The 24,850-nt window shown below is 39.6% G+C and overlaps 1 protein-coding gene across 1 annotated transcript in view; it reads left to right on the top strand.

Annotated features, from left to right (window-relative positions):
- LOC122806963 (D-beta-hydroxybutyrate dehydrogenase, mitochondrial-like) overlaps positions 1-24,850 on the top strand; it is a 411,496-nt gene that overhangs the window by 31,901 nt on the left and 354,745 nt on the right. The window contains exon 3 of the mRNA XM_044077813.1: positions 14,210-14,320. Within this exon, the coding sequence (XP_043933748.1) occupies positions 14,210-14,320 (111 nt within the window). The remainder of the gene's footprint in view (positions 1-14,209; positions 14,321-24,850) is intronic.

The raw sequence follows: 24,850 nt of genomic DNA, 5'->3' as shown, positions 1-24,850 counted from the left end.
TATGAATGGAGAACAGCAACCATCATTTATCTGCCCAAAGGTGGGCCATCTACAGGCCCTGGAAACTACAGACCCATAAGTCTCACTAGTCGTGTATACAATTCATGAAATGATCAATAATGACATAGGAAACTTCCAGGTACTGGACCCAACCCAATTTGGTTTCATCAAGGGCAAGTCATGCCTCCTCAGCCTAGTGAACTTCTTTGAGAAGGTCACCAAAATCAATGGATGAGTCAATAAATCCCGTTACTCTAGCAAATTTATGTGTTTATTAGAGCAATATTTAAAATATGTCCCTATTTGTACCCCTTTTGTCAAGCTTTGTCCAGATTTTTTGCATTAAGAGGTTGAGAGGTATGGGATGAGAGCAAAATGATTCACACTACCTACCTTGATCTGGCCAAGGCATTTGACACAGTCCCCCACTCGGGCATTGTTGGCAAACTTAAGAGGTTATGTGCAAACCCTTATGCCACCTGGTAGATAGCCAGCTGGCTTGCAGACAGGACCCAGGAAGCTGGAATTGGGGAGTCCACCTCTACAAAGAGCCCATTCACAAGCCGAGTCCGTCCGGTATAGGTCCTGGGACTGCTCATTGTTGGCATTGGCTTCTCAGAAGCCAGGCCAATGTCAATGTCCTCTGACTAACTAAATTTGCAGATGATTGCAAGTTAGGAGCTGCCATTGAATCCCACACATGTTCTCCAGGAAGGCTGACACAGGCGAATAACTGGTGCCAGAGACATGGAATAAAAGTAAATGCCAAGAAATCCGTAATAGTATCCTTTGTGGAGTCCTCCATCCCTGGTAACTACCATATTGACAACACACACCTAACCGCTGTCCTTGTAGTCAGGGACTTGGCGGCACACACAAACAGTAATCTACCCTTTGACCATCACATGACTGCAGTAATGAGGAAATTGTTCTATACTGTGCGTCTTATAAACAAAGGTATGGCATCTAGGTCCAAGGAAGTCATTGTTCCACTATATTCAGCATTCATTGAACCTATGAACCTAATTCCATGTTAGAGATCTTTAAACAACTTTACATTTCAATGTTTCATCAGTCAATCTTATGTTGCATTTTAAAAAAATGATATTACAATAAGGAATGGCTGACAAACTCACAACAGGTTCATAGCTACTAGACATCTCGTCTAAAGGAGGACAGACTCAGGAGTGCAGCAGACCCATCCTCCCTTGAAGTACACTGTATCCATCTACATGGTGTAGAAGTACAACCCACAGCCTTGTGCACAAAAGGCAAGCATGCTACTTGTTGTGCTACTAACAATGCTTTCAAATTCTACAGCACAAACTCAGATGGCTGTTTGCTAAACAAAGCAATTGCATATTCAAAACAGACTTGGCATGAGCAACATCAAACTTCTCTTCCATTGACGCTCACAATTCCTTGAACGTGCACTGAAACTTGCAATTCCTTGAGTAGTCTGGTAGTTGGTGTAATGGATTCAGGGCAGGGTTTTGTCTCCTGTAACCATGGTACAGGTTTTAGCCTGAGTAAGTTAACTAACCTGTCATCTCTAACTAGGGCATTTTTTACACACACCAAAGGAACATTGTTCTCGTCAGCAAACAAGTTTAAATTCTGTGTATGGAAAGAAGCAGCAGCAACAGAAATGATGTGCAGTGGTTGATGCACGCAGAAAAGTAACGACAGGAAAGTAGATATGTGTTGGTGGCGTGTGTGTGATGCATGCACAGATGCAGTGTGTGTTCCTGAAGAAATGCAATTTAAATTTTTAATTAAAAATTAAATATTGTGGCAGCCCCCCCCCCCCCAACCAATGGGTTCTAGGCAACTGCATAGGTCGCCTAGAGCTGGATCCGGCTGTGTCTATAATGACATGCTACAAATGAACTGTACTGTAGAAGTATTCTAGAGGCAGCTACATCTACAGCCCCTTTTTCCCCATCTTTGCACATTGGGTCTGGGTGCCACTTCAACAATGACAATCATCTAGAGCCAGAGTTCACCCCACCAGGTGGCTAGCCAAAGCATTAAAAACAAATTCCTTTTCCAGGTCCACTTCTGGCTTTGCTAGGGCCATTCACCATGGGCTCCTGGACCTGTATCCCTCCTCCACCTCCCAGGTTTGTTAGGCTTTGGTAATTAACCCAAATAGCCAAAGGCTATTGCAGTAGTGATAATGATTAACAATTGTGTAAGTTGCACTTATCATAACAGTAGATATTTGAATTCTTCATTGCTGCAGTAGCTGCACCTACCCTCTATTGTCCTTCTGTATATAGTTAGTTATTGGGATGTAAGTTATTACTATTAACTCATTTGAAAATCTAAAAAATATAATATCTGTCTCAGGAGATCATAAAGTTGTTCAGACTATGTCTGCTGACTTCCCTCCAATGGGATAGCCAGTTGGCAGTCAATGTCTGTGTGGGAGGGAGCCAGAACTTTGTGAAGCTGGATAGTTGTATTCTTGACATGATAAAACCCAACTAACCAAAGGCTACTACAGCAGTGAGGAAGCAAAACATCTACTGTTTTAGTAGGTGCAACTTGCATTACTGTACTTTCTCCCTTATTTTGAAAGTGGCCATGGGCAATTATCACAGGCTTCCTCGCAGAGTGGATTTATTCACACAATACAAAGGGTTCTTTAATACACTCCAACCTGAAATCACTTCTGCTGACTGCTTGAATAATGGCGTTCTGATGCCTTTTAGGCACTCTTTTTCTGAGGATGTGCAGCAGGTACTGAAAGAGGCTATTTTGCTGCTAGGCAATTATATACATGCAAATGGAAAAGCTTTTCTAGTTGGTGACCATCCAAAAACCAGGACCCTTTTAAGGCCCGGTTGCCTCTGGTTCTTGATAGCATGAGCTACTATCCTCTGACCTTTTTTACTCTTCTATCAAGATTCACATGCCATTCGATCCCCCCTTTCTTCCTGTTTACAAGTAAATTGTTTTGAAATGGGTTTTATATATTTATCTGCCTAGAAATTAAGTGGTTCCTCCTTGGGATCTTAATTTTATGCTTGAAAAGCTAACTCCTCCTTCTATCTGAACTAGCTTTTTGGGCTGATTTGAGGTTCTTAACATGGAGGACTGTATTGCTGTTCAAGGAGATGAGTATTTGAGTTACAAGCTCTTAAGGCAAGTCAACAATACCTCATTTTCCACAAGGACAAGGTTTCTTTGAGAACAAATCCTTCTTTTATGCCTAAAGTGGTTTCAGAATTTACCTTGAGCCAGTCTGTTAATCTGCTTGTTTTCTTTGCACGTTCTAAAAACATGGGGGAATGAATTCTTTGTACTCATAATGTCTGCAGGTAGCTCAGATACTTCTTGCACAGAACTCTTTCAGGAAAGCTGATCAGCTGTTTGTCTCCTCTGAAGGCATGAGAAAAGGACAACCAGTGACAAAACAGACAATTTCCAGATGGATATACAACCAGTAGCAGACCAAGTGAGAATATCCAAAAAACGACAGCAGGAATCAGATCCACAGTTAAAATTTATTACACTGACTTAGCTCCTCGGCCACAATAGCCTTCAAAGAGTACTCTTTGAAGGCTGTTGTGGCCGGGGCGCTAAGTCAGTGTAATAAATTTCCAGATGGATGTCTCCTGTTTCTTTTCATTTCTATCACCTTTGCTAGCCAATTCCAGACAAGGTTAGGGGTCATTCTACCATGGCTTTGGCTTCATCTGTAGATTTCTGGAAAGGGGTGGACTTTAAGTATTCTACAGGCAACAACTAGACATTTGACAAACATTACAAGACAGATTCCTTTTCCAGATTCAAAACAGGATTTGCGAGGACCTTTCTTCTTGCCTATATTTTAAGGTATTATAATCTACTCTAACAGCTTAGGGTACAGCAACAGTGATGTAATGCTCAGCACAGTACAGTTGTATAAGAAAACTTACCATAATAGTGGACATTCTAATAGACCACTGTTCTAGTAGCCATCTCCTCATTTGTTTTTTGTTGTGTTGCCATCATGTGGCTGTACATACATGTGTGTGGATATAGTTTATACTGGTTTATGTAAACTGTTTCTTAACAAAATTTTTCCTTTTAGGGCTGTAGCATCCATTCCTCAGACTAGAAAGCCCTGAAGATAGTCATTCTAACTGCATTTTTATATGGCTCTCTCAAGCTCTTGGCTGTTAAAGTGCATGGAAGGTGCCCTTAAACTTTGTGAAGCTGGCTGGGGGGGTCATATCTTTGGCAGGATATAACCCCCAACAGCTTAGGTTTCTACAGCAGTGATCTATTGGGAAATCTGGTATGCTAAGTTTACTTGCATAACTGTGCTTTCTGTTGATTGAATTAATATGATGTAGGATGCTATTATCCCAGTCTCGACTGTAAATCTAGTTGGGTTGTATAATGCAATGTTTGGAAAGTATTGGGCTGTATATAGGTTCACAGGTTCATAGGTAGGTACTAGGCTATTGGCCCAAGGGCCTACGTAAGCCTAGCCAACAAGGTTCCCTGGCTTACGCCACCCAAGAAAGTTATTTTCCTGTGCCACTGTCGAGCAGAGACACAGAAGTGATCCCCGGGGTGTATTTCCTATTTGCCATCCACTTATCAAGATTTTTCTTGAAGAGTGCTAATGACTAACTTTGCTTGACATAGATAGTATAGGAAGTCTCTGGGACAGGAATCTATCCCTCCAGCATGTCCTGTTTATTGTGGTGACAAGATTTAGGTCCGTAGTTCAGAGGGATTGGGATTTCTTTAGGTGTAGCATGTCCAACAGCTCTGGGTTTGACATAACTTTATATGTTAGGCAGAGATCACCTCGGAGTAGGCGATATGCTATGGAGTAAAGCTGGAGTTTTTTGAGGCGGTCAGTGTAGGGCATTTGTTTGAGGCCAGTAATCCTCTTTGTGAGGCACTTCTGTGGCCTTTCCAGCTGCTGCAGATGTCTTGTGAGGTACATTCCAAAAGGGGCATTGTACTCTATATAATGGGTCTAATGAGTGTCGAGTAGAGGGGAACAATGACCTCTTTTTTTCCTGGATGAGAACCCTTTTATGATGAGGTGCGCCATGTAGAAGGACTTCTTGACTACTGTGGCAATGTGACTATCAAAGGAGAGACTACTGTCCACCTGCGTCCCAAGGTCTCTTATCACGCATTTGATAAGTAGATTGCTGCCTATGTGGTAGTTCATGGGTAAGGAGTTTTTGCCAAAGGGGATGACACTGCACTTTTTGGCATTGAGCTTGAGGCCATGGCTCTGACACCAGGCATCTGTCTCAGCGAGGCCCTTCTGTAGGATGTCCACATCATTTGGGGACTTGACTATGGCTCCTAGTTTGCAGTCATCTGCGAACTTCGTTAGCCAGAGGCCTTCTGTGTTAGCCTGTACTTCAGAGAAGTAGATACCAAACAGCAGAGATCCCAGGACGGAACCCTGTGGTACTCCACTTGTCACTGCTTTGAGGTCAGATTTGGAGTCTGCAACTTTTACAGTGTGGGTTCTGTCAGTGAGCCAGTTGGCAAACCATTTTGTGACGTAGGGATTTATACCTAGTTTAGTGAGTTTACCTATAATTCCAGAATGGAGGATGGTGTCAAAAGCCTTGGCGAGGTCAAGATAGGCTGTGTGAACCACCTTACCCTCATCTATGGCTTTGGTGACTGCCTCAAAGAAGTCAATCAGGTTCAGGAGGCATGATCTGCCTTTCACAAACCCGAACTGGGTGGGATCCAGAGTTTGGAGGTTACCAATGTCTTTGTTTATGAGTTCCATGATACGTTCCATGGCCTTGCAGACCAGGCTCGTCAGACTAATAGGTCGATAGTTCCCGGGATCAGTAGTGGCTCCCCCTTTGTGGAATGGGATAACTGTTGCTGTGTGCCGTTCAGTGGGCACAAAGCCTGATGCGAGGCTATTATTGAACCTGGTGCTTAAGTGGGGAGCCAGTTTGTTCTGAAGTTCGTGTAAAACGCAGCCTGGGATGTTGTCCGGTCTCATGGATGCTGTGTTTTTGGCTTTAGAGAGTGCAGCTTTTACCTGCATAGTTGTGATTACAGGGACTCTACATTCTTCCTGTATAGATATGGGCCCTTTAGGGGGTGAGAGGGGGGTAAAGTTAGCACTGAACTTGTCTGCTAGGATGTTGGCAATATCAGTTGTTTCTGTAAGTTTTTTGCCTTTGCGCTGTAACTCAGAGCAGATCTGGGTGTTGCCATTGAGATTCTTAACATCGCTATAGAATGCTTTGTGGTTGTTCTTGGAATTAGTGGCAATTTTGTTTTCGTAGCTAGCTTTGGAGGATCTTATAAGGAATCTCAGCTTCTTACTGAGGCTGACCAGGGAGCTCCTCAACTCATGGGATTTTACTCTCTTTTGCAACAGTTTCTTCCTTCTGTTGTACAATTTGTTTATGGCAGGGGACCACCAGATTGGCTTCCTTTTTTTTGGAGGATAGCATTTTGGTTCTGTTTGGGATAGCACGATCCATGCACTCGTGTAAGTGCTTAGAGTGCATTTGTGTAGGATTCAACAGTTGTAACTGTATTGTCCATCTGCATGGGTGTCATGAAGTTCACCACTTCTGTCTTAAGAAGCATGAAGTTGGCTTTGGAGAATTTTTTTACTGTGGTTTCCTTAATGGGGGGTGGGGGCGGGATGTGGATATCAAGGGTGATCAGCTTATGGTCACCGGTCACTGATGTTGGTAATGACTAGTCTAGGATACTGTTGCCCCTGGTGGGGGTGTGGATAAGTTGATCCAGGGCATTGGAGTTTATGAATTCCAGAAAGCGTTGAGCTAAGGAGTTGGTACACGAGCAGTTTTCTCAGTTAATGATGGGGTAGTTGAAGTCGCCCATTATTAGGGTGTTTGGTTGAACCCTAATATTTTCCAGTACATCAAGAAAAGAGGAGTGGGAATCCTAGGGGCATGGTGGGGGGATCTGTAGCAAGCTACAATTTGGATTGCAGTTTTGCCCTGAGTTAGTTGCACTTGGATAACCTCTGATGCATTATGCTGTGCAACTAGCCTGGAGGTGTGGATATCCTTAATGAATATGGACACACCTCCGCCTTTGGTGTTTCGGTCCAGGTTACATGGCCGAAACGTGTGGTATGAGTTATAGCCTGGTAGTGCAAGGGTGCTCTCTGGAGCCTTGAACCAGGTCTCAGTCACTGCACAGATATCGAAGCTGTCCATTTTAAGCAGTGCCTCGAGTGAGTGCATTTTGAGATTTAGACTTCTAGCATTGAGTAGCATTACTCTCAGTTTTTGCTTGCCTTTTCCTGTTATGGTGGTGAATTTGTTATTTGAACTTTGCCTAAAGGCACTATATGGGGCAGCAAGCCAGTATCCGGAATCCCAGGGGCGAGAGGTGCAGGCCATCTGTGGCAAAGCATTGTGGTCTGTCGACCATGTTATCCCAAGCAGACAGATACTAGATCCTCTTAGAATGACACCAGAAGCTTAGCCAATTGTTGAAGTCAATCATTTTGTCCTTGTACTGTGGTATCATTCTGGGCGATGGCAGAATGCTACTCAGGGCTAGGGTCATACCTGCCTGGGCTACAAGATTGGAGAGCTCTTCCATGTCTCTTTTCATGTAGTCCAGGGAGGTACATCTCAGGTCATTCACACCAACATGGACAATGACAGAGTCATGTTTGTACTTGTTGTGGAGTGACCTGAGTACGTGGGTTATGTGGCGGATCCTGGCACCCGACAGGCAGCTGACAGTAACCTTCTCCTTATTTAGCCTGGTGAGGTGGACATTAGTGTACCTGACTATAGAGTCATCTATGACTAGTGTGTTGGGTATGTTGTTTTGCCTTAGTGGCTGTGGTTGAGTGGCACACTGAGTCTGTGGGCTATGTGTCATTTGGGTTGTGTTGGGGGATGGAAGTTGCTTGCGTTTCTGCTTTGGAGGTGTCTGTTGCTTAGACCTATATGTTTTCCTAAGCAGTAATGAGACGTAGGCCTGGAACTTGGCTGCCTGTATAGCAGACGCACTTTTAGCCCTGCAACTGGTTTTAAATATGCAAGATTCAGCTTGTTTTTCAGTAAGCAGGTAGTTTTCTTACTCCTGTATTTTAGCATATGTTTATTTTTATGACAAAAAGCAAGCAATCATTTTTCTCAGTGGTGAATGACTGCAATATTTTTTCCAATAATTTACTTGTTTTGTTGGCTTATAAGAACATTGTGGAACAGATGCTTGTTTGTTATGTACTTGAGGTGAAAAGAAAAGTAAAAATATATCAAGAGCCCCAGTATTTCAGTCAGTACTAATATTTGGAGTGGGGTTCTCCTGTTCAATTCTCAGCTGGAGCGCCTTCTGTGTGGAGTCTGCATGTCCTCCCCGCGGTTGAGTGGCATTCAAAAGTCATGTGTGAATGGGCGTGCCTTTGTTGAAGGTTGGGCATCGGGCTGGCACCTTGGCACTGTAAAAATCTACTGCCAATCATTAGCGACCGGAGTTCCACTGTGGCGACCCCTAACTGGGAAAAGCTGAAAGGAGAACAACCAATATTTGGGGTGGAGGGTAGGTTTGGGCACTGTATTTTGCTTATTGCTGTGAATTCATGAGACATTGATATGTGGGGGGGGTGGATCTAAAACTGCTTAACTATTAGTTTTTATGTTCAAGCAGATAGTTTTGGAGTGCTCAATTTCTCATTTGCGTAAGATAGTAAACACAAGAAATTTACAAAACCAGAAAACATGCAACCATATTTGCATAAGTTTGCGTAGATATCTTGTATTTACTGCCCTACTAAGTGTAATAAGAGAGTAGCGTAGTGAGGTTACATAACATAAAAGTGAGTGCAGTGCAGTTTTAAAAAAGTGAATAATTTTCAAAGATTGAATCCTTAAGCTAGCCAGATTAAGAGAAATTTTATATAAGAGCTACAGTGTGTTGTCAAGTTCCAGCTGCATTGTGCAGCAACTAATTGAAGCAAATTACATCACAAGCCCAGTGAAACTCGTTCCTATAAACCAAAGATGCAAACTAATGGCATGGGTTCTGCAGTGGGAACAAGTGTAATTCAGTCTTGCACACCCAAGAAGGAAGTGCTAGCTTGTGTGTGTTGGGAGGCAAAATATATGTCTGCCCCTGCTACTTCCTTTATATCATCTTTCCTCCCTGCACACGGATGTTTGTTGCTACCATCCTAGTCCACTCTTCTTATTGGAAAATGGACATGTGTTCTGATTCTTAAACAACTGTCTCCCTGCCACATCCATTTCCCTTCATGTTACCTTTGTGTGTTTCTCTGCTTCTGACCCTTTATCTTTTCCTTCATTGCTCTGCTGGCTCTTTGTGGCCTGCTTAAAATGCCAGTGTTTGAGTAATGAGATACTTTACTGTGCATATAATACACATAGCATTGACAAGTGGAACACACCACCTCTGTCTCTGCCCCTTGCTCCAGTCATTTTTGCCACTCACTTGGCCACTTCACCAGGTCTATTGTTGTCATTTAACATGGCAGCAATACTTTACTATGAAGCCTTTTCCCCAGTTTGCTGTTTCAAGTCGGGGTGTGTATTAAAGATGCCTTCCTTGTGTGCGCAGGTCCAACCTGTAAGGAAGCTTGTCTTAATTGCCCTTGGCTGTCAACAAAAGAAGGTGCACCTTCTGCTGCCTGGGCCAGAACAGAGTCACTAAAATGATCTTTGGATAGTTCTTCTGAATCCTCAGAATGACCCTGGACATCAGTGGAAGGGGTAAAAAACATACAGAAATATTCCTTTCCAAGGAAATGAAAATTAATCTATTTTCCAGGCCTTTTTTCCAAGAAGTCCCAGACTAGAATTTTTCCAGCTATCAGATTTATTTGCCTTCAATCATGACAATTTAATGTTTCGTACAGCTGGATGAGTTCCTGAAAAACCCTGATTTTAATTTCCATTCATGGGGGTCTGTCCTGGTTGTGTTTGCCTATCGCAAAATTCTGCTGTGAGATGTAAGATGTCTGTAGAGTGAAATTTATGCTGAAAAGTTGTATCCTAGGCTACTGTGGCTTGTATGCACAGAGGATGAAAACTGCCACCCCACACCACATTTGTGTACCACACCACTGTGATGCTGTCTGTAATCACTTGTAACAGGCCTGGGGACCATACATTGAGAATGTTGAGAGCATTTATTACTGCCATCTCTTTTTTTTTTGCATTTGTTTTGGTCTGTCCTTTTTGTGGTAAAGTCCCTGCATTTTAACTCCCATATAGATTGCTCCCCAAGCAAAGTCTGAGGGGTCTGGACTGCATCCATCACCCTCTGAGTCAGCAGATGCTGAATGACAGGAGGAAAAATAGTTTGATCTGGTGGATGAGGAGGTATTCCTGCTTATCTGTATACCTGATGGGATAACTTCAGAACCCATTTGTCTGAGATTATCTCTTGTCAAAGAAAAAGAAATGGAGAGCCAGATATTGGGGAAGATTTTAAAGGCTTTCCAGGGTGGGAAGGGGGTATTTTCCTTTATTTTTAGTGTCTGCTTGCCAGAAGGTTTGTGTGTACTTGTTTTGCTTTTTATAAAATGGTGTAGAGGCAGTTGTAAAAGCTTGACAAACCTGGAGAAGGAATGATGAAAAATCTGTGTAACCCTCTCTGAATCGGCTTCCCTCTCTAATCACACTATTTCAGGACTTCAGCATCAAATGTTGAAAAACAACCTCTCTTACCTTTTTGGAGATATCAACTTTTTATCTTTAACATCCTCTGGTAGATTTTGTGCACACAACCAAGCAAACTTTCTCACAGTCCAGTAGCAGCTGCTCTAGAAGATGAATCAGCTAAAGCACAGATGCAATGTTTTTATTCATTGAGGATTTTTCATCAGAAGAGTGAAACATAGCCATCATCTTCCTCAGTGATGCAAGCATTAAGTTTAATGTGTGAGCCTGACAATTCAGAATTCTAAAAATAAGGGGTGGTAGAAGAATACATTGTCAGGCAACTTACAGACTATAATAAAAATATCATCCGGTGCTGAAACATGAAAGAACAGGAGGAACCGGAGAATAAATCAAAATTTTTAAAGACTGTGGAATATCAGTATATTACCACTGAAACTGGTTCTTTCTGGATATGGTTTCAGAAAAAGAAAATTCTGCTTTCAGAAGAAACTCATCAGAATCTGTCACTTTTGGTGAGAAAATGTGAAGTTGTTCCCTCAGAGTCCTTTTTCTGTTCAGTATACTAGGAATCTTCAGAAACCTAAAAATTCCCTTTTCCAGTAACAACAGGACTACAAAGGTCAAGAGCCTGATATAAGCCTAATAAATAATTTCTGTATAAAGTAAGATAACAGAAAAATTCCCTAGAAGCAGACATACCCCCGGGGTCAGGCATCTCAGCCTGGCTAGGCAGAGAGGCATTCCCTGCTCCTTACTAAGACTGTGTTTCTACCTTGCCCAGCAAGGGCAGTCCAACAGCCTTCAAGGACAAATCTAACCCTTGGACCGTGGTGGCTGTGTCACTCATTTGTGACAGGCAAATTTATAGCCTGCTGAAATGGCAAAAGCTGTCTGTAAGCTTTCTTCTTTTTGTGGCTGGAAGAAGGAAGAACCAGTAGGTTGTTGCACGGTGAAGCTGAAAATTAAGTCTGAAGCTTGGGTAAGACTGACAGCAACAGTCAGAGTATTTTTACACACACACACACACACACACACACACACACACACACACACACACACACACACACACACACACACACACACACACACACACCAGCCCCAAATGTACTCTAACAAAAGTAGAAAAGTAATAAAATTTAGCAATTTTTTTCCCCAAAAGTAAAAAAGTTGCATTTCACTGTAATAAGTGACTGTGACAGTCCAATAAAACATTTTTCCTTGCTTAAATTAGTTTCACAAAAAAGTTGTGTTTATGTCAAAAATAAGTGTGGAAATTTTTTTCCTCTGAAGGGGGCTTAGTTGCCCTGCAGTAGAGAAATGCTGTCTTACCATTGAGCCTTAAGCCTACAACAGGAGCACATCTCACTGGCAGGATAGCTCTGAAGGGCTTAATGCCAAAACCATTGATTTTTTCCCCTCCAGTTCTGCTGTAGCTGGTAGTGATTTAGGCATGTGGAGGATGCCCATCAGGCCAACTAATCCTGTGGGTGATGTAACCCATATAGCTAAGGCTGCTGCAGCACTGATCAAGTGATGGATATCAGGCTGTATATAACGTCAGCTCTATACCCCCTAACATTCCTGTGGGTGATGTAACCCATATAGCTAAGGCTGCTGCAGCACTGATCAAGTGATGGATATCAGTCTGTATATAACGTCAGCTCTATACCCCCTAACATTATTTCTGGTACTTGATTTATTTAGTTCAAGCAGTTAAAAGATATAATAAAGCACCCACTAAGGTTGTTCAGCATAGCATGACCTCCAGTGTCAATTGCTGAAAAGGTATAGTGACAAAGATGATTAAGTAACTATGACCATTCTTTAATGTGACACACACAAAGTAAGGGTCCTTGATCTGGTGATCTGCTTGACTTTACTTTTTTTTTTTTTGGTTTTAAAACTGACCCCATCAAAGTTGTGCTGTCGGGATCTATATGAATCTTTACATGCACAGTGGTTGACCGTCTGTGCTACTGGTCTTACACTACTTCTCCAGATAAAACAGGTAGTCATAACTGTCTACCAGTCTGTACCCTTATAGTACTGAGTAAAGCACAACTTCCTACTAGTTAAAGCATGCTACCACAACTAGGAGTTTTAATGCTTCTGGTCATAGAGTACCTTAGTATTTCTAAATAAAAACGCAATTCTTGTGGCAGTCTGTTCTCCTGCTGCATCCTGAGATGCACTATATTCTTTAGGAACTGCCAGGTTTTTGGAGCAGCAGTTGGGATTCAGCCATATAGGTGCGGTAGAATCATTTTATATAGTGCTTGTGTGTGTGTGTTGGGGGGTGGCTTGAGTCACCTAATGCTGAACAAACGTGTTACAGTTTTAACACAAATGCCTCATTTCCCTACTTTTGCACTGTGTTAAGCATATCTAGTGCTGAAAGTTAAACATGAAAGTTGGGAACTGTGGACTGAAACAGCATAAATAATTCCTGAGGAAAAGCCTCTGTCTAAAGAATAAGTGACTTTAACCAAAGGGTAAAAAGGTCATACAGACAAACCATAGGTAAAATCTGCAAGAAAAACTCAACCAAGCTGGAGTTTTCACTGTGGGATACCTTAAAGTGCATGGGATATATGCAAATGCCCTATTAAGAACCTCGTGTTTCAGCCGCACAGCTTCTGAATGCCAATGACTTTAGTCTTTATGGTTACATTCAGGTCAGTAAAGCCAAACTCCACTAGCTGTGGACATGCATGTTTTGGTCTTTTTATTGATCTCATCAACACAGCATAAATGGATAGTTTTGCTATACTTCAGAAACACAACAGCGTCTTTAAACCCAGATGATGCTCATAAAGATTAAGGTACTGTAAAAATATATCATCTAACATCCAAGCCAAATGGTAAAAAGATCACACAGACAAAACATTCAGTAAAAAGTGCAAGAAATGTAAGCTTATGGTATCACAGAATGAAATTTCCAGCTTGGCTGGGTTTTTTTTAAAGAAACGGTGACTCAAGGCATTCCTACTGCAAAACTGTGTAAATATGTTCTCTGGTGGAAGCATCTGTTTTTAAAATGACTAAGTTTTTAGCTTAAGACATTCATGTTAAATACCAGTTGACAGGATTTCTTTACACACTTACCTAGAACTTTTTTCTTGCGTTTCCTAGCTGCCTTTTTACTGATTATGCATTTAATTGTTTTCAGTCGACACCAAGATAGCAGCATGTTGGAAAGAGAGACACTACTTTTATGTTTTAAGTGAGCTCATCTTGTAATTGGATCACCATGTGTAGTCTGTGTGTCTGGGGGTGTCCTCCAGCAGAAAGCATTTTAATTTTTGTGTCTCCTACATACACAAAAGTACATTATCCTTTGTTGAAAGATAGTTGTTACTTTCCCATTAAGTTCATTTGTTTAGAAGTTTTGTGTGTTCAGGTATGGTAGATGCCATGCATTTTTGTGGCATTTGAATTTCGAGGTATGGAACTGGAAACTGTATACACATACTGAACAACTGTAGGCCTTAAATTATTTGCTTCTGCTTTTCGTATGTGATGCTACTACGTGTAATTGTTTATTAGTACATCTTCCATATTTTATTTTTCAGATTGAAAACAAGGCTGTGCTTATCACAGGCTGTGACACAGGATTTGGGTTTTCAATAGCAAAGCATCTACACGAAAAGGGCTTTACTGTCTTTGCTGGATGTCTTCTGAAGGCAAGTAGCTTAAAATAATTGGCCATTTAGAAAGCAGTAGCTAGCAATGCAAAATGTGTATTCTTACATACACATTCATGTCATTCTTTGTCTGCTATAATGTCTGATGTGTTCATTTCTGAAAATCTTAAGGTTTTCTACAGTCCTGTAGTTCTGTTAAAATTACATTGTATCTGTTAACACAAAAAGTTTTTGAATTAATTCTTACAGCAGTTTCAAAGGTAGGCATTTAGTGGAATTGGTTGCCATTCTTTGTTCTAAAATTGTACTTCTGTTGATGCCATTTATTTAGACTGCCAATTTTTAACTGATTCAGCATTTTAATGTATTTGTCTAAGTAAAAATTCAAGAAGACATATTAAGAAAGGATGCACTTATTTTTAGTTTTGCTTTGTTTTTGATTGCCATAACCATCAAAGGAACTTGATGCATTTATACTAAGTTGAGTTGGTCATTCCCAGCAGGAGTCCTTTATTGGTGGAGTAGTCTGGTATCCATTGAGCTACCCACAGTATTACAGACATACATGGACATGCCAACAGATAAACGTGTGTGCACAGTCCAGTCTACATAATAAAGTAATTATGCTTATAGTGGAGTAAGCAAAATATTCTGAAATAATATTCATCCTTTATGCTATGTACATATGCATGTTCTGTTTTGGTAAACAGAAGTTTTGTTATTTAGCTAAGGTTAAATTACTCCTGCCATATTCTCACAATGAGTTGTGAAATTCTGCTGGCCTAGAAGGCTGGACAAGTCACCTGGAGCACTGTTTAAAAGACTTCAAGTGTGAGATGAATACTTTTAAACAAGTTAAGCCGCTGTTTGCTTTATTTGTTCTATGTAACTATTTTCTCATATTTAACATACTTAATCTTGGCACTGACTGACACAAATGAAATGCCACTTTTATGTTGTATGGTGACTGTAGCACTTTGTGAAGTCTGCCTTTGATGGATGTACTAATAGGGAAAAGACGGACCATACAAATAGTGTTGTATATCTAGAGCAGAGCTTTGCATGATCAATGCTCTAGGCTTAAATGAGAAGTTTTCTTACCAGCCTTTGTTTCTTATATGTGAGAATGTACAATATCGTACAAATTACAATATACAGTTGAGAACCTGGATACCTAGTTAACTAGGTTCAAGTCACCCAGTTGCAGGGTAATTTCATGAGTGATTCTTATAACAAATCAGTATTTTTGTAATACTGTGTTCTTTTGTATGCATACAGCAGCAATGACTAACAGAAACTATTGGGCAAACCATAGTTGAAATGTTTGATAGGACCATTTAGTAAATGCACCACATTTTCAGTCAACTGTCCAGTTTTACTTCAAGGTGCAATATCGTTTGTTGTGTATTTACTAAGGAGGTGTAGCAGTAGCTCTCTGCCACTTGTGGATAATGAGGGTGGGGGGGGGTTGCCATCTCATCTCTTAAGTAAAGTCTGTTCAAAGTTGCATCCATGTGGAAAACACAGGCTCAAAAAACATGTTTATTTCATTATGGTTTGGTGTTTCCTACATTTTAACACCACTCTGGGACTATTTAGAGTTTTTTAGATATTTTTATATGCAATTTCTGACTCTGACCACATGGGGTCTGGCATCTTGAAATAATTCTGACTGTTTAGTCTGCCTCTAAGTATCCCAGAATGCATTGTTTGTCTCCAAAAAATTGCATCAGATCTGCCACGTTTTCCCTAAAGCTCCTGTCATTCCACTGGTTTTACATGCATTCACTGCTGTGTTATAGTCACCTACTTATGGTTAAAATTTTATCCTTTTTCAATGACTACTTCAAACACAAGCAGTGCAAATGCTACAGAACAGAACTGAAAAGTGCATTTTATTGCTCTTTCTTCTTAGAAATATTAACTTGATTTCTTTTGTGAAGGCTGAAATCTAGTTCTTCAAGGTATCTCCCCTCCCCCTTCACACCTACTTTCCCTAGCTGTCAAAGAGCTAAGGGTAATTTGATCCATTATCTGCATGTGATTGACAGCTCACAGCAGGTGACCAGACTAATGTACTGTTTTCTTGTCAGCCTTTCCTTCCTTACAGTGGGAGATTTTGTTTTTGTTGCACTCCTCCTGTCAAATGTAGAGCCAAGCTCCACAGCACTGGGAATAATCACTGTTTTGCAAAGCATCAAACTCCAACTTATTTTTCCTTCCTGTTTGGTTAAATATCTAACAAATGATGCACTATAAATACAAAATATTTCACAGACTTGCATGACAGCACCCACATGCTTTTTTTATGTGGTAATTTAAGAAAATTACTGTATTACATACTACTTGTAATCTGATGTAGTGTTGATTAATTGTGACAGACATCTGCTTCTTATGTAAAAACATGCAATTAATGTCTACGCATGGTCATTGCAAATTTATGTTCTTAGTTTTTGCAGCTGTTACTGTTCTTCTGCCTGTACTTTGTTGCATATCGGTAGGGCTCTTCAGAAAAGTGAGATTATAGTTTGACATTTTTGCTAGGTTAAAAGTGGGCTGGGCAAGGTGGCTCTGTCATCACAATGTGGGAGGTCCACTGGCTCTTCTATACAGCATGCAAATCAGGCAGGGATTACATCACTTTGGGGGAGGAAATGTCCCAGTAGCTAGAGCAAGAACTCTGGCAGATGTGATATCATCATTTCAGAGCCAGCTAGAGTTTTTTCAGCTTGGCTTTCAAAGTGAAAGTAAAACAGTACAGAATGGTAGCAAGCCTAACAGGGAAAACAGTTGAGTGGATTAGTTTTTAAAGCTGCATGGGTGATTCTTCTAGGCTGTATCAATGAAGAGGGACTAAAAGAGACAGCAGGTTGAACAAGCTGCTTTAATATCCCATTGTTGTACTTTAAGGTGCCTGAGTCATACAAAACCACAAGCAACATATAGGTGTCTTGAAAAGTACAGCATTTATGCTACAAGTTATACTGAACAATACCACATGCTCCCCTGCTTTTGTTTCCAGTATATATGTACTACACAATTCCTGTATGTGACTCTCTAAATTTATCTTAAAGATCACTTCAGTTCATTTCAGAGAACATGATCTCATTACAGTGTGACTGTTTTCAGTCATTTGGTCTGTTATTGCTGTTTCCACTTTCTCTCTCTCTCTGTCTCCCACTCCCTTTCTTCCTCTCCCCTTCCTCTTCTTTTGACTATACCTTGTGCGATATGGCGTTTGGAGATTTTATATCCTACCTAGTCTACCAAGAAACCCGAGAAATGGATAAATACTCTTTTACTGACTAATCAAAGCTATCAACACTGCCTTCCAATTCTCAGAGTTTACAAGAGATAAAAAAATGAATGTTGTACTTTGCAGTATTATATGGGAGCCGTAAAATAAAATTGGTTATTACTGTTCTGTCATCATGAAATGATCAACCACTGAAGAAGCACTATAAATTCTGTTGGTAGCAGAAATTGTGTTGGGAACAGCAATAAACTTGTAGAGAGAACGCAATGCTGAAAAGTCTGCTGTTCTTATTCTGCAGAATAAGTTCTATACATACTGTAGCATTTTACAATTAATTTCTTTGTTCATTGCATATTTGAGTAATTTTTTTCATAGATGACCCAGTAGGGAAAAGCAGAACGTGCAGACAACGCAGAGTCTGTAGTGACAAAATTCCCCAGTGTAAATACATTAACACATTATTTACAATTTCAAGCTAGGTGACAACAGTTGAATCCTGTTGTTTTTTGCAGAAAACTGCAGAAAAAGTCTCGAGTTACACTGTACACCAAGTGGCAAGAGTCCATTTTATTCTAATTTCAAGGAATGCAACAATCGTTATGAAGCATAAAATCTTATTAGAAGTAATGAGCATTTGTCTTTGAGAGGATTTGTACTCCTCCTGTCCAGAGTTCCACTCTTACAATATACTGAGGTAGCAGGTGCCTTGGATATCGCTAAGTAGTTGTTTGTCTTTAATGCTAAGTATAGTTCACAAACTGTTTTATTACCTCAGTTGAAGGTGTAAAGTGAATTGTCAATTTTAATTAGCTTGACTTGATTTTGTAGTCCTGAAGGTAAAAGAATAGCATCCAGCATAAGGAGGGAAGGATTTTTGAGAAAATGGTAAGGGTCTGGAATTCTTTTCAGCATGTACGTCAAAGGAGGGATTCAAGGATCTTGGGGAAGAGAGGGGAAAGGAAGGGGGAAGGGAGAAGAGGCAATAGATGGCATCACAGAGACTAGCTACAGTAGTTTGGCGGACTAAGTAGAACACTAGTGTGCTACTGGCTTGTGCATATTGTGTGTGTGTGTGTGTGTGTGTGTGTCTGCACTGCATTGCCCCCCCCCCCCATATGTGGTATGCAGACTCTGTGCCCTAAATCACCACCCATCAAGTCATAAGTGGTACAGACTCACTATTTGTTGTCCCTTGGGATTTGTAGGTGCTGCCTGGTCACACTGAACAAAGTAGTTGTTGGAGGTGGCCATCCAGAAAACTACTCTGGAGGTTATCGTACTGCAGTCTTGGGCCACAAAAGGAAGTGGAAAGATTTCTACAAAATGAAACCACAACTTTTAATTTAAAATGTGTGTCTGCATTTAGTGTCAGTTTTTTTTAACTTGTAGCTAAAAGTATGTAATGAGTTTATTTGATGTAAAATTTTGTGGTATTGTGATAAAGCTGTCATCCTTAAAAGCAAACAGTATTGCTGTATTTTATTATATTGTGCTGCCCTGTACAGCAAATGGCTTTTTTGAATGGCGGCTCATCCAGGACTTGCCTTTTGATTAACATGATTGTGTACTTGGGACTAAATAATGTTCTTAGACGAGTGCTTCTGCTTGCTTATATGTTTTGTTTTAGCACATACATATGTCATCTGATGTGTTTGACTGTGCATTATTTCAGTAACTGTGTAATTAGATAGCTGCTATTTATTTTATTTTTTGTAAACTGTATTTTTCATTTCTTTTTCAGTTTATTATGTATTTGTATCATGTGTAGTTATAAATAAATTAATAAAACTGAAGCCACACTAGCGTAGTTCTTATTCTATATTGTTTCCCTTTCTCTATCGATCTGCTGTCCCTGCCGTGAGCACACCACCTCTTCTTTCCGGTCATCCTTTAATTAGAGCAAAATGGTATATGAGCTCAGGAGTCCACCTACTAGAAAAACACCAGTCATCTTTTCTTGAATAAAACAATTGTGCAGTCTTCCCTGAATACCAATGTCCACCATGCCCAATGTTCATGTTAGTTCCTCTGCTGGGAGATTAGAATCTAAGCAATGGTCCTGAGCACTGAGTATATTGCGGGAACACTACTTGAACTTTTATTTCTTGTCTTGTAGTGACCTCCACCTCCCTCAAATATATGATGTGATATGACATCAGTATCGGGCCACGTATGTGTTAAAATATGCTGTGGATGTTCATTGGTCGTTTCTAGGCTATCAGCCCAAGAGCCATTTTAAGCCTAGCCAAGCTGACCCCACATTTACCAAAATATTGCTGAGACGTATTAGCATCCCAAGGAATTTTAGAGTTACAGTATAGCCTTGCACACATCAAACATTCACAGGCTGCTCCTGCCCATTAGGGACATAGGTGCCAAACCATGGGAAAAGAGGTCCAAGTTATGTTAGAACAGGGTTAGGAAAGAGCTTTGTTTAACATCTATGCGAAGCCTGTCTCAGAGAAGGGGTAATCTTTGAGATTTCTTCCTGTTCCACCAACATGTCCTGTTTGTCATAGATTATGTCTAGGCCTTTTGAAAGGGAATTTCTGATGCTATTTGTTTTGCTGATGTGTAAGAAATCCATCCGTGTGGGATCATGGGATATTTTGTAGGTTAGGCATAGATCACCATGCAGCAGACTGTAGGAGATGAGAGTAACAAGGAAAGGGCTTTGAGCCGGTCCACATAGGACTTGTTTACTCCTGTATTTTTTCTGTGAGCAACCTCTGTGGTCTCTCAAGCAGTTTCAGTGCCTGGTCAGGTACATGCCAAATGGTGCATTTTACTCCATAATTGGTCTGAAAGCCAAGTACAGTGGAATAATGTGTGGGGAACAATGATCTCTTTGGACCTGGATACAGTGCCCTTTCTTATAAGTTGTGCAACTTGGAATGATTTTTATCACCACAGTAAAGACATGTTGGTCAAATGACTTTCTCAGAAATCCGTTGAACTCCCATTGAAAAAACTGAAATGAGTAAGATTCATTGCCTGCAGGTTTCCTGTGACATTGTTTATCAGATCCATGATCATTTTTTTCCATGGCTTGGCATATAACACTAATCAAACTTATGGGTCTGTGTAAGGCCCCCCTACCCCCACCCCTTTATGTAATGGGAAAATTATTGCAGTCCTTCATTTGTTTGGCATGAAGCCTATCTAAAGGCTATAGTTAAAACAGAGATTCTAGTGAATCTGGCAGGCAATGTTCCTCTGTTCAGAAGGCATTCTTGGATATTATCAAGGCTCAGTGAAGCAGCACTCTTGGCCTTATAGTACGCAGTGAAGACCAGCTCCCTATTGATGGTGAGGGTGGGGAGTCTTTTTGGGGGTTGATGGGGAGTAATGGTGTGGGGAGGCAAGATTGGGGGTAAATTTATCAGCCAGGAAATTTGCTATATCCTCTCGCTTGGTATAGGTGGTTCCATTCACCATTAGTTTGGCATATTGCTGGGTGTTGCAGGTAATGTTGTGGACATAACTGAAGAAAGCCTTATGACTGTCCTTATCGTAGGAGGCTATTTTATCTGCAATATGGTTTTGGTGACTTAGTCCCTTTATACTTAACCTGCAGCAGTGCCTCGGGGAGGGAGTACTGAGGAGGCGGAAACCCTGGCCTTCTTCCCAGGAGATGATAGTAGGCCTTGGACTCCCCCATCCTTCACTTTTTGGCCATCCATCTTGCACCCAGTAGTAAGCGCCATAGATGTGAGCCCTTTATGCACATCCTCTGATCAGTAATTCTACTCAGGTTAATGGTCTGATATGTCATCTTGCTTTGTGCATAGAACTGTTAGTAGATCTGATTTGCAAACCAATCTTGGTCATCCATCTCCCTTTGACTGAAGATAGTCTCTCAATCTCCCTTTGAGGTATAGCTTTGGTTTTGTTATTGTGCCTAGGACTAAATGGGAGGCAGTTGTCATGATTGTGATGTCTTTGTTTGGTGTTCTCAGAACCTATTGGTTTGATACTATTCAGCTGGTTATCTTGTCTTGCATAACCTACATTTTCTCTATGCTCCATGCTGATAGTGTATGTAAGAAGCCCATTCCCTGAAACAACTTGCCCCAGGTAGCATTTGCCCTAATCTATGGCCAACAACTGCTGTTTGTAGGTAAAGCTTCTCAATAGTCTCTTGTTCATATGTCAAAATTGCACATCATGTACTCCTCTGCATGCATATGATAAAGTTTAGAACTTGGGTTTCTGTCTAGTATGGTTGCTGTACTGTTTGTGACTGACTCAGTTAATTATCATACTCCAACAAAAACTTGCTTTTTCTTGTACTGCAAGAATATGACCATTACTGGAATGGCTTTCCCAAATGCCTACAGCTCTTATAGACAAACCCCACTTGTGGCTGGGCAGCAGGGCAGATACATGATTTTTTTTTTAATTCCATGTTTTGACTGATCCTGAGTGCGAGTTCATTGTGAGACCAGCAGAGTCATTAAAGGGCTTATGTGGACATGTTGCCATGGCATTGATAGCCATTTTCAAAACTGTAAGAAAGTAGATATTGGTGAAAAAATATTTTGATCTCTTTCTCTGCTCACTGCTTCTTACTACTTGCTCTTGCTGTGGGATTTGAAGTCTTCTTAACACACTCAGTCTTGCTAGCTGGAATCAAAGTCTGGTTATAATTGCATTCACAGTGTGTTGCATACAGAAACTTGCAGAATATACACTGATGAGAGAATATACTTTGCAGCATCAACTTTAGAGAGCAGTAACCAATAACTTTTATAATAAACCAAACTGGACAAATGTTGCAGCTTAAAAGTACTGTTCCAACTTTACTTCTCATATAGTACAGATGATGTGAGAGATATAACATTTACATCAGGACTAATGAGTCCCTACCATACCCCCAACAACTAGATTTAATACAGACTTTTTATACATATTTTAGTTAAACTCACACCCTCTAGGTTTTGGAAAGATACTGCCTTGATGACGCAAATGCTAACACATCTGTACTTGTGCAAATGCTGATAAGTAAACTGTCTTCAAGAAAACGCCTTGTGGATTAGAAAAGCACATTTTTAAACTTTCTTAGAAAAGCATGTCCTGTTGTCCAGTGAAAGCAGATTACATTCTTGTCTCTTCTGTAAGAAGTTCAGCTTTCTTGATGTGTGTGTAATACACTCATAAGCAAGTTCCTTATTTTTTAAGCCACAGTCATTTAGTATGGTTGCTGATCACATATTACTAAACTCTGTTTCTGTATTTAAGCAAACTTTTTCTTTCAGCATATTTACAACATAATTAATTTCAGCCTCATATTCATAATATCTAACAATTCCCTCTGTTTTTAAACATACTCAAAACATTTTATACTGATATGTATTTTTTATCACATTATATAGTCTTTTGATACAACAAATCAAAATGCAATTTTACATAGTTAATACAATGATATTAAGTATCACTACCAAAACTGAATGTATTTAACAACTTTTTCTTTTGCAGACCATTCTGTGAAAATATTTTATCAGTTATGAGCTGTGTCTGCTTTAGTTTAACTTGATTAATTTATTCTTTTGCAATTACAGAATTTAATTTATGACTTAGAACTGTTTCATTAACTCTTTGCAACTTTTGAATTAACTATAAGAGACAAGAACCATGTGCTACTGCAAGCATTTATACACTACTGAAAATATACAATTTCAATGTCATTTTAACCATAACATTGTGGTCATGTCTTTGAACTGCCCATTAACATCTTGGTAAAGTACTGAACTGGGCTTAGATAATAAATATTTGAAAGCAATTCTTTTACTGGGGTAAAACCAGTGATATTACAACTTGACAAATTACTTTTAATGTATTCTGTTCAGTATGTATTTACACAGACTGTTTGCTATTCATGCATTTCAATTTAGCAGCTATCCTGAACCCATTTTTTTAAAAACATGTTTTTCACACATATTCATTGCTAGACATTAATTTAATTTGTACTGAATTCTTCTGTATTTGTACATACAAAGACTATAAAGTAAATTTAGTCTAATCTTACAAATTTAATAGCATTAATATTAAGCAAAATCTTGGAAAATGTTTATGTCTCTTTAGAAATATCTAGTGGAATTGGCACCAAATGCATATGTCCTGTTATTTTAAACTACATACTCAGCAATTAAAAATATTCATGTTTTTTTATACCAACATTGTCTTGCCAAAAACATATTAAAAAATAGTGTCCAATCTTGTTCAGTTTTTTACATATCTTTACTCTAACTTGTATAGCTGTAATCAATTTCAAGCCATCTCTTGTTTTTTTTTAAACCATCTCTTGTACAACTTTACAGTTTAACAGGTTGTAAATACAATTTAATACTAAACAATACAACAACCATTATGATAGCTATTAACAACTTATAAAATATCTTATCCTGTCAGGTTTAATCTGTGTTTAATAACTAGAATGACAGCTATAAAATATTTTATCCTATCAGGTTTAATCTGTTTACCAATATTTCTAATGCACTAATACCTGTTTTTCCTTCCCCCTGAAACAGTATTGTTAAGAAGGAACGATATATTATTTCTGCTCTAGCTTTATTTCAGACCCTTTTGCAACACATACTGCTCACACAGTGTGTAAAACTGATAAAGTACCCCTCCCCCTGTAGTACCGCACTATTGTTTATTTGCTTTATACTGTGAGAATAGAATGTATGTCAGCCCAACACTTTGGTTATACATTTATTTTATTAGGTTGCCAAACTATAGACCTTTGTCTGATTTGATCATCTTTTCTGTTGCCTTTGCTGTCTATTTCTACTAGTAGTAGTTATTTGTACCCTCCTGTCTACTTTATTTAAACTGTATGTATACTATAACCCATCTGTTGGCTATACTTGATGTAACCAAGGTTTTTTTTTTTGTTTTTTATCAGTGACATATATGCACAATTGTGATGTTTTACTATAATTACCAAATAGTGTTGCATGTGAACATTTTAACAATTATGTTTTAATAACAACAAATTTTTAGAAAAACTCAAGCCACTTGTCTGGCAGTCTTGTTTCTTATCTGATCTGTTCAACATTTCCTGTAACTATTCGTCCAGTTTAAGAAGGTCTGAGCTCACATTTCAGTTAACCCTTTTTAGCATTTTTCCTTTAATTATCTGTTAGTAAAATGCAGTTATAAAACACTTAGTATTATATTTGTGATTTGCATAACCATGCAAACTAAAGTAGTTTACATATTTTTTAACTTTTGATTTCAGTATTTTTATTTATTTATTTAACTGTTCTGACATTCATTTTACAAAGACTGTTTGACTAATACTATCT

This window comes from Protopterus annectens, chromosome 7.part0 (assembly GCF_019279795.1).
Source record: "Protopterus annectens isolate FY-2018-M chromosome 7.part0, PAN1.0, whole genome shotgun sequence".
Lineage (NCBI taxonomy): Eukaryota > Metazoa > Chordata > Ceratodontiformes > Protopteridae > Protopterus > Protopterus annectens.
This window is presented reverse-complemented; position numbering and strand designations above follow the sequence as displayed.